Source organism: Numenius arquata, chromosome 1, assembly GCF_964106895.1.
Source record: "Numenius arquata chromosome 1, bNumArq3.hap1.1, whole genome shotgun sequence".
NCBI lineage: Eukaryota > Metazoa > Chordata > Aves > Charadriiformes > Scolopacidae > Numenius > Numenius arquata.
The window spans coordinates 789,870-800,816 of record NC_133576.1 but is presented as its reverse complement, the minus strand read 5'-3'; the positions used below and the strand labels follow the sequence as shown (position 1 = coordinate 800,816).

Genomic DNA, 10,947 nt, shown 5'->3' with positions numbered 1-10,947 from the left:
CAGGATAATTTCCTTCCCCAGAAGAGAGTGCTTAAGAGGGGAGACTTCTTCCCATTACCACCAGCTGGTTGCCCCCTCTCCCGCCATAGTTCATTGTGTGGTGCTGATACTGAGACTGTGTTTCATGAAAGTGATCTGTGATAAGAATGAGGATTATTTTTCTTCTCCATAAAAAAAGGGGGGAAAGCACAGTGGTTTTATACCCAGTTTGGTGTGAAGTTTTATTATCCAAGATACAACACACCACAGTAGACACTTGTATTGTACTGGCATCAGGGATGGGGTAGCTAACCTCAGGGCAGGCGTAGAAATGAGATGCCAGGGTGGAAATTGGAAATTATTAAACCAATATCCTAACTAGAGTTATAAAAATGCCCCTGCAAGAAAAGGCGAGTGCATCAACATTATACTGCTCCTGGACTCTCTCCTCCACTGTCTTTCGTTGTAATGCAAACATTGGGCCTTAAAGATTTTACTAGTCTAGTTCTACTTCATAACAAGTGATGAACCTTTCAAGATAAGGAGAGACATGACTGAAACTCTTGCTCAATTTCACCGCTTTTCCTTCAACAGTGGCTGCACAAAGCAGGGACAGGGACCAATTCCTCAGTCTAACTTCATTTGCTGTATTGTACAACTAATGTAAAAGAACGGGTTTGCACTTGTGTATGTGTGTGTGTATGTGTGTGTGTTTGTAGGGAGATGGGATCAAGAGCTTCCCTTCAGCGATTATGCAGGCAAACCCAGTAGCATCTCCCAAGATCCCTCTTTTGTCAGGCCGTCTCAAGAAAAACTTTACATTCCAAATTTGAGGCTTGGAAACTGTTTCTAGCAAGTTACGTTTTCTTGCAAACCAGTCTTCTGGTGTGAGTTTTGCTCTCCCCGATACCACATCTCAGTAGTCAGAACTGCAGCTGCTTCTAAAACCTCCTGTAAAACATTAGTCACTCCCTGTGTGTCTTATCTGCCCCTTTTTCTTCCTCAAAACCCTACTGCTGTGGTTTCCAGAACTGAGCTGGGGGAAATTGAAAAGAGAAGTCCATTGCAATGTTTTTGTTTGCTATCATCTTGGACAGGACAAAAAATTTTTCTCCATTGTGAAAAGATCCCAGCAACTTTAGAAAATAGGAGGCCAAGGTGTTGCAACAGCCAAGCTTTTGGTCCAATGGCTAAAACAGAAATGTGGGAAATACATCGCTTCAGGTGAAAATAACACTGTGCTCAGATTTTTGATTAATAAAAAAAATAATAAATCACCCAGAACTAATTTTTCAGGGTGTATTTTTATTTCCAACTAGAATCTCCCAGCTCTTCAGGAATATGGATATTATTGATGAAAGGGGAAGAATATACAGAGAGAGGTTTGGGTAATTTGAGGGAAGCAGAGGACTTGCTTAAGACTTCTGTGTGTCTGATTTTCAATGATGCTTCCGATAGTGGTCTTCTACCCTTTTCTCACATTAGAAATCCCTCCTGGGGAGACTCAGCAGGGGGTTGGGCTAGATGATCTCCAGAGGTCCCTTCCAACTCTATATCATTCTGTGATTCTGTGACTCTAGCTGTTATCCTTTGTGTGATATTTGATTGCTTTCTCTCCCCTTCATTGCCATGCTTAATCCTGCCACATGTCTCAGCAGGATCCTCCAAATCCACCTCCTTTCTGCTACATCCTCTGTAAGCAGTCGTTGACATTGACTACTACACAGCCTACTCTGTTGCTTCCCTCACACGTGATTCTCCAACAGGGTTCATGGCCTGTCTCACATGCTCTGCAGATGAACACCAGGTTGTTTCTGCTCCTGGCCAGTCCAGCACATTCACAGTAATATTCTCACCTGCAGCTTCCAAGCACACTGAAAAGTTAAAACTTCCATGCTGAGAGGCTGGGTTGGCAGGGGGCTGGGACTTGTCATTCAAAAGACAGCCTCATACAAAGAGCTGAATTAACATTTATTGATATGGGGTTTTTTTAACTTATCAACACAGAATATGCTGAAGGAAGAAGGAAACATAAAAGATAAGCCGTGAATAATTGTTCCCTTTAGGGGTGGGCCGAGCACACTCCACTGACTCCTCCAGTGATTTGTAGGACCGGTATCCTTTCACGGAACAGAGAAGGCCTTTTCTGTGTCATTGAGATATCAACTGGGCAAGGAGTCAAGGAAAGTATTGGAGGATCAGGCCACCCACGTGAGAAGGAGGAGGGTGAAAAGGGGCACGGTAGGTTTTTGAAATCAGTCTGAGTGCTTTCATCCAGGACTGATCTCCAGCTTGGAAAGAGTTATAGGGGCACAGGCTGGGAACTGAGGTCCTTCAGAGCTGGGATTCTGTGGCAGACTTGCTCATCCTACTTTGCAAAACAAAGCATTTGTGTGGGCTCAGGCCAGCTTTTTATCAGCTCTTTCATGAGCTGCCCTTTCTCAAGGATTTCTCCTTCAGGTCCTTCATCCAAAGTGGAGTTTCCTTCCTCAGACAAATTTCACTGCCAGTTCACAAATTCGATAGCAACTTGTAAAGCAAAGGATGTTGTTCCAGTTACTGTAAGTGCTGGAGTCTCTTTTTCCCTTGACATGAATTGCAGCACACTTTTCTGCAAAGAGTAAATTGGGTTCCCCAGGTTTCCAGAACCTGTAAAAAAAGTTCCTTTATTTGGAACGCACTGGCATCCATGACAGTGGGAGTGAAGCCACCTAAGCAGTTGTGGAAGAGAAAGGGGAAGATTACTGTAACAGAGATCAGGAGCTCTGGCAAGGCAAAGACTAGTCAAGTTTTTGACTAGAAAACTAGTCAAGCTTTCTGACTTATAGTGCAGTTAAGGACAAATACCTGCCTTACATAGTGTATTGGTCACTTTGACTGAGGGGGTGTGAGTAACAGGACCTTCCTCACTCCCTCTGGGATACTCACGTGGCTGCCTTCTTGTACGGAGTCTGATCCACCCACTGCCATTGCCCATTTTCAGAAGCAGCTAAGCCTATGTAGTATTTTGTTTCATAGGCATTAGTAGATACTTCTTTCGCCAAGTTGAAGAGGAACTCCTGGAAAAAGCACAACATCCATGAGATGCAGGACCGAGCAGAAGGGGGCGGCAGGAGTCCCTGTGAAGTGGGGCTGGTGGCAGAGGGGAGCAGGTGCTGAAGGGGTGCAGAAAGAACATCCTCCATCCCCTGCAGGAGCAAGGAGGGGACCTGAGTCCCCTTCAGGGCCTGGCATTGTGTCTCTGGCTGCTGTTCCCCTCGCTCAGCCCTGCACCTACCTGCTCTTCTTTGCTGTTGATCACCACCAGGTGGGAGCCCATCCCAGAGCAGTTCTGCACACTCTCAGTCCAGGGCATTTTATCAGCCGACAGATAATAGCAGCTTTTTTGAAAGTGTTTCCAGTCTTTCGGACAGTACATGCAGCCCACCTCTGTGGGGAAAAAAAAAAAAAAATCCTGCTTTTGAACAAGATGTGCTGTCCTTCATCTTAGTGAGCTCAGTGTAGGGTCCCAGGTGTTCGGGGAGGGGTTTGAACCATGCCTCTAATCTACACAGAGGTAAATGCTCTCTTTTGTGCTCCACAAGTAAAGCTATCAACAATCTGACAGGCTCCTTTCACAAGGCCCCTGCCTGCAGAGCCTTTCCCTTTCTCTATCTGTTCTGCCACGTCCACGCAACCTCTGTTTGGTGAGAGACACAGTTTCTGCCTTGTCCTTCCTGAGGAATTGAGATGGGAAGTAGTTGGCTCACACTCCTCTGGGAACACTTACATCAGAGAAGTGTTGCCCAAGTGTTTAGCTCTTGACTCATGCAGACTGACAGACATGTACAGTAAACTGCTCTGATAGTCTTGCTGCCACCACAGGCAGTTTCCTACACTAGCCATGTTTTCCTAGAGATCTGTCTTATAACCAGAAAGTCACATGATGGCTTAAAAAACACAGATATATTCTCTCAAAGCATGAGGTTACATGCTTTAAGACTACATCTCTCTATCTATGATGTGTACATATAATACTCTGAATATCATAGAATCATAGAATCATAGAATCGTCCAGGTTGGAAGAGACCCTTGGGATCATCGAGTCCAACCATCTACCCTACACTACAAAGTTCTCCCCTATATCATATCCCCCAACACCACATCTCAACGGCTCTTAAACACATCCAGGGATGGTGACTCGACCACCTCCCTGGGCAGCCTGTTCCAATGCCCGACCACTCGTTCTGTGAAACATTCTTTCCTAATGTCCAGTCTAAACCTACCCTGCTGGAGCTTGAAGCCGTTCCCTCTCGTTCTGTCATTAGTTACCTGTGCCAAGAGACCAGCACCAACCTCTCTACAGTGTCCTTTCAAGTAGATCCGAGCACCGGAGCCTGCGGGACTGTCTCCTCTCCCTGGGAGCTTCTGCTGTATTTATTCCCTCACCTCTGCATATATCTCTGTTTAGAATATATCAGGCTGAAAAGTTAATCCAAAAAAATTAAAAAACCATTGCACCCTTGTACGTACAAACTTAGATGCTTGCTCTGAATTTCAGACCTCGTAGGGACTCTCTTCTTGGGTTTCCCAGTCAGGAGCTCTTCAGGCAATCGCACGCAGTGACAATGGCCCAGTCAAGCCAATGTTTCAGCCCACCCATAGCAAACAAACACATCAAACTCTTTCAGGGTGGATCCAGATAACCCTATGCCCTTCAAGAGCTTTCTTCACAGCACAAAATCTCTCATCTCATCTCTCATCGATCCCATTCTTGGCACCAAATGGAGGGAGTAGAGTCCAGTGAGTGGAACAGCTAACAAAACTTTTGTTAACCTACCTGTGCTCGTATATATTAGATCCACTCAAGGTACACCATTACGTATCTTTGTAGAAAGACAGACCACGGCACTAGAGAGCATCAAAAAATACGCAAAATCAAGTGCAAGCAGCCTAAGGAACTTTGAGCTCTCTATCTCTGTGCTGCTCACCCTGATCTTTCACTGCTGAAGGATGGCCTGTAGCCATCATGTACTCTGCAAAATCCATTCCTAATTCCACAATGAAAGCTAAAGTTTTCCCACATGACTATATGAAGTTGGACAATTTCTTCTGAATTCTTAAATGTGTTGATTAGGAGAGTCGGTCTGCTGTTTGGTGAGCATGCTTGTGCCTTGTGGAGCTAAGCAGGTTTTTTTCCGTGAAACAGCAAATTGAGCCTGTGCAGAACACAACCTGTCTGGCCTTCCATAGATGTCCACCATAAGAATAGGTGGACCATGCCTATTTTGTCCCCACAAACACCTTTTTATCAGGGACTGTAAAGGCAGTCTGAACAGCTAGCTCAGATGTACTCAATGTGTATGGGTTAGTCCCCGGGCAAACTGCAACCTGCTTCTGAACGCAGCGCACGAGTGACAACAGATTTCTGAACAGAGTTTGGGAATTTGCACTGCAGGAATCCGAACTTTTGCCATTGCCATCTCTTCATGTGTGATTGCAGCCCAGCTCACCAACTGCTCTAAACTGTGTAACAACATCCTTCTACCACTGCTACCTCTGTCCCCCGTAGTGGCCGTGACGCTTGTGTGAACAGGCAGTGAGCTAGCACAGGGAGTGGAGCTGGATTGAACCAGCCCTTACAAAAGGATGAAGCACCTGCAGCTAGATTAGTGAACTGGATTAGCAGTTGAGGGGTTGTGTGAGGGCCCCTGAGAGAGGAAGAGTGATCAAATGTAGGTCGGGAACAACCCACTCTCTTCCACTGGCCCAGAACATGTTTTCATAGCATCCTAAATAAAATTGTGCAATATGGCATTTTCTTTCTTTAATTCTCTGGCTTCCTTCCTTAAAACAATCCACCTCTGTTTGACAATCACATTCCCAACCTCAAAGGCTCACTGACACCAGAATAAATTTTGTTGAGGTTCTTAGTGTTGCTTATGAGGCTCTTGGGATCACTTACTTTTGCCTGCAGATACATTGGGGACGCAGTGCCACTCTGTAGCATTTTGGAGCAGAGTCTTGTACTGGCCATAGCTTCCGTGAAGGAAAACAACTGGGAAGAGAGGAAAAAGAAGGGAAGTGCTACTGTCATCCTTTCCTCCTCATTCATGAGGAACCTGTCCTATCCTCCACTTTCTGGCTTAGAGCCCCAAAGAGATTCTGTTATGTTAACAAGCTCTGTATTGAGCAAGGAGATGAGAAACAGCAGGCTGTTTCTTCCGCTGTTGGTCATTCATGCCTTTGAACAGGCATTTAATGGGATGAGCTCCACTCGCCTTTGCTGGCTGAGACGCTCGTTTTCCCAGCTGACAAAACCAGCTTAGATATCCTTTGAAGATGGGGTCAGGGAAGGGTCAAAGAAGTCATGGGATAAGTTTAATAAAGGCGGAATATTAATATGCATTCCCTCTTAATCTTCCTGGGCATTCCAGCTTTAGAGCACAACTTTTACCTTTATCAAAAAGGTAAAAGTGATAAAGTTCCTTTATCCTTTTACCAAGTTGAAGACGAACTCCTGGAAAAAGCACAATGCCCATGAGGTGCAGGACTGAGCAGAGGGAGGTGGCAGGATAAAGTGGCTTATAATTTTTACCTTTATCAAGAACTGGTGAGTGTTGAGACTTCACCCAAGGGACTTAAGAAGAAGCACAAAAGAGTCATGGCAGATCAATATGATACTCCAGGACAGTACGAGCAAAGGATTTCCCTTTTGATTGCTCCAGGCACTGTGGCTGGGATGCAGCTGGAGAATTTTGGTGGATTTACGTCTACCTTGCTAAAACATGGGCAGCCTTGGTAACAGTATTTCCAAGGAGATCACACTGGCACCTTGGCTCCAACATTGTCACAGGGAGCTCTGAGAGAGATACCAGGTCAGGAGAACCAATATCTAACAGCCAGCCTTCAGTGAAGTACCTAGATGCTCTCTGATACAAAAGACACTTCTCAGTTCTTGGTAGAAGGGGAGAAACTGACTGTTTTCATCCAGAACTGGCTTTATTCAGGCAGGTGGGAAAGTGAGAGGAGCAGTGAGAAGGCCCTGCCAGGGAACAAACCTTAACTGTGGAAGGAACCCTACTCCCTGGCTAAGAGGACAAAGCGGGGAGAGGGGCAGCAGAACAAGCTGTTTTGGCAAATGGCATTCGCCTGCTGGCAGGGACTAGGATATTGTCTTTCCGTCTGACAAAAGGCAGTCAATGACTCCCTTCATCCCAGAGGAATTAAGAGACCCCGGAACCCACCAAAGCAGCAGACGGTTACAAAGGCAGTTTTGATGGCAAGAACAGAAACAAGGAAGACCCAGGGGTTCAGCCAGGAGCAGCTTCTCTCTTCTGCTGGGGCTGAAAAACACAAGGCAAGAATGGCAATCCCCAAGCCCAGAGTCAGGGGCAGGATAACCCAGGTAGCTCAGTACCCCAACAGCCTGCTGGTACCCTTGTTCCAAGGACTGGGGAGCCCCACAGGTGCTGTAACCAGATCCTGCTATAACCAGGTCCTGCTGCCTGTCATTAGCAGTGGGTCAGACCCACAGAGTAGGGGGCTGCCCTGAAGTTGCTCTTTTATTTCACTTTCTATCACAAGCCCTGTTCCTCCTTTCTTTATCCTGTCACATCTCCTTTCTCCCCAACACATCTTCCTTGTTGCCCTCCCCTGTCTTCCACTGAATGCTCCCTCCTCTTCATCTCTCTTTAGATCTTCTTTCTCTCAGCTACCTTTATTTTGGCTGTATCCCCTGAGTCATTTTATTCAACAGCATATGGTTACTCAAAGGAGTGGCTGTCCAGATCAGTGTTTGCAGAGGCAGACACACAGAAGAGATTGTTTCCAAAGGGAGAATGGCACTTTGAAGCTCTTGGAAGAGCCCTTGCTTGATTCTCCTTAGAGACACCAGAGATGGGAGCAGTGACTTGTGTTAGCTTGATGCAGACAGTTTTACCTGACAATGACAGTAGGATAGTGCTCTTCGATCTCATTGTTTACAGAAAAAACACTGAAGAGGATGGTAGACCGTAATCTGCCTGGACTTTTATTCCCCCTGCCTCTGGTCATTCTCCCAGCCCGGGCACTCCCCAGTTCCCTCATCTGTTACTTTGCTCTTGTCCTAAGCCCCTTCTCCTGGTATGAGGCCAGCCACTGTACCATGCCATTCTCTATCCCAGCCCTGTATTTTCCCCCACCTCCTCCTTCTTCTACAGGACAGAAAGGAAGGTTTTGTCTTACCTGCAGTTCCAGAACTGACTCTCCCTCGGTGATTCATTATCTCTACTGCAGTATCACTCTTTTCCACCCAGAGTGCACATTACCAACATGGCCATGAATACAAGCTTTGTCTTGCACTAAAGACTGCACTAGGGCACCTAACACACTGCCCTTTAATCTGGTGTGCAGAAAATGCTGTTTCCTGGGTGTTCCCCACAACACATGGAGATGGGGGAATTTTAGTCATTTCTCTGCCAGGACATTTCACAAGATGCTCGTTGCAACACAGAAACTCACAGATGCAAATTAAAACAGATGAAGAGTAGTATCTCTAGTTCAAACAGCCTCCTTTTGTACACATTCAAGCAGTTTCACACATACTACTGGCTTACCTCTTTGGTGTTTGTTCTTCCCCGGTGAGTGAGTATATATGTGAAAATGCCTATACTGTTGGTATTTGCTAGCAAAGGATTAAACGCACTCACGATGTCCTGCAAAGGCGAGTCAGAAAACGACAGGAAAGCATATCTGTGACCGAGTCTGGGCAAGTCTCAATGTGAAGAGATTTGGATCTCTAAGGTCCAAGGTTAGATCTCTAAGGTCCAAGATCGAGGTTGGAACTCGATGATCTCTAAGGTCCCTTCCAACTCTAACCATTCTGTGATTCTGTGATTCTGTGAAGTCTGTGCCCAGTAACTCAGAGAAGAACTAAGAACTGTTTTTAACTAATTACTCAGGAAAAGACGGTGGAGCTTTGAGTGGAGGGATTGCATCTGACCTGTCATTATGGAGCTGAAGGTCAGAAGGGATCACTAGACAGTGCCAGAAACCCTGTGCATTACAGATCACGAAGTTTTACTTGGTCATGACTGCAATAGGAACAGCCAGACATGGTGCTTCTAGCACTGCTCAAGGCAGATTGATTCAAAAACCTGCAGGATAAGTGTCCCTAAGGATACCTCTAAGGATAAATAATCTCTACTAGATCTCATTGTACTCTGAATGGACTGGTGTGGGTATGCAGCCTTTGTTCTTCCATGCCTCCATATAAGAGGCATACACAGGTGAACTGAGGAAGGAATGGATAGCTAACAATAGCACAAACACATCAGTTGAAGACTCAAAAAAGCATCACACAATGGTAGGGGTTGGAAGGGGTCTTCAGAGATCATCTAGTCCAACTCCCGTGCCAAAGCAGATTGGACAGGAACGCACCCAGGTGGGTTTTGAATATCCCCAGAGAAGGAGACTCTACAACCTCTCTGGGCAGCCTGTTCCAGTGCTGTCACCCTCAGAGTAAAGAAGTTTTTCCTTGTGTTGAGATGGAATTTCCTGTGTTCCAGTTTGTGCCCACTGCCTCTTGTCCTGTCCCTGAGCACCACTGAAAAGAGTCTGGCCCCCTCCTCTCGACACATGTCCTTTAGATATTTATAAGCATTGACGAGGTCCCCTTTCAGTCTTCTCTTCTCCAGGCTAAACAGACCCAGGTCTCTCAGCCTTTCCTCATAAGAGAAGTGCTCTATTCCCTTGACCATATTTGTAGCCCTCCTCATCCTTCTTGAACTGTGGAGCCCAGAACCAGACACAGTACTCCTCATTCAAGGGAGAGTCTGCCTTACTCCAGGCTCTCTCTCCTCCCTCCAGGGTCTAGGGTTCCTGAGGCCCGGCCTTAGCAGTAAAGACTGAAGCAAAGAAGGTATTCAGTAACTCTGCCTTCTCTGCATCCTCTGTCAGCAGGGCACCCACCTCATTCAGCAGTGCACCCACATTTTCCCTAGTCTTCCTTTTACTGCTGATGTACTTGAAGAAGCCCTTGTTGTCCTTGACATTCCTTGCCAGGTTTAATTCCAAATGGGCCCTAGCCTTCCTAGTTGCATCCCTGCATACTCTGACAATGTTCCTATACTTCTCTCAAGTGGTCAGTCCCTTTTCCCACATTCTGTAAACTTCCTTCTTCCATCTGAGTTTCTTCAGAAGCTCCTTGCTCATCCATGCAGGTTTCCTGCCTCCTTTGCCTGATTTCTTGCTCCTAGGGATGCATCAATCTTGAGCTTGGAGGAAGTTGTGCTTAATTATTAACCAGCTCTCTTGCACCTGCCTTCTGTCTAGAGCCTTAGCCCACGGGATTCCTCTAAGTAGGTCTTTGAAGAGGCCAAATTTAGCTCTCCTGAAGTCCAGGGTTGTAATTTGACTTTTTTCCCACACCGGATCCTGATCTCCACCATCTCATGGTCACTGCAGCCAAGGCTACCCCCAACCTTCACATCCCCAACTAGTCCTTCTTTGTCAGCATGAGGTCCAGCAGCGCACCTCTCCTCGTCAGTTCCTCCACCACCTATGTCAAGAAGTCACTATCAATGCTTTGCAGAAACCTCCTGGCTGTGTTGTCTTTCCAGCAAATGTCAGAGTAAAGTCCCCCATGAGAACCAGGGCCTGTGATCATGAGGCTATTTCCAGTCTGTAGAAGGCCTCATCAACTTCCTCTTCCTGATCCAGTGATCTGTAGCAAACACCCACAACAGTGTCTCCCATATTAACCTGCCCCTAGTTCTTACCCATAAGCTCTCGACATATTCTTCATCCACCCCCAGCAAAGCTTGATGCATTCCAACTGCTCTCTCACATAAAGAGCAACTCCACCACTACGCCTCGCTGGCCTGTCTTTCCTAAAAAATTTCCTAAAATCCATGACAGCGTTCCAGTCATGTGAGCTACCGCACCATGTCTCTGTAATTGCAATGAGATCATGGCCCTGTGACCACACACAGACCTCCAGTTCTCCCT

The 10,947-nt window shown here is 46.3% G+C and overlaps 1 protein-coding gene across 1 annotated transcript; it reads right to left on the bottom strand.

Annotated features, from left to right (window-relative positions):
* Positions 1-2,468: 2,468 nt before the first annotated feature.
* On the bottom strand, positions 2,469-8,221 carry LOC141469880 (C-type lectin domain family 4 member E-like). Its single transcript, XM_074155678.1, has 6 exons — positions 8,185-8,221; positions 7,206-7,304; positions 5,924-6,016; positions 3,257-3,408; positions 2,908-3,038; positions 2,469-2,628 (listed from the first exon to the last, which is right to left on the bottom strand). The coding sequence occupies exons 1-6, from the start codon at positions 8,219-8,221 to the stop codon at positions 2,469-2,471; spliced, it is 672 nt and encodes a 223-aa protein (XP_074011779.1).
* Positions 8,222-10,947: the final 2,726 nt, after the last annotated feature.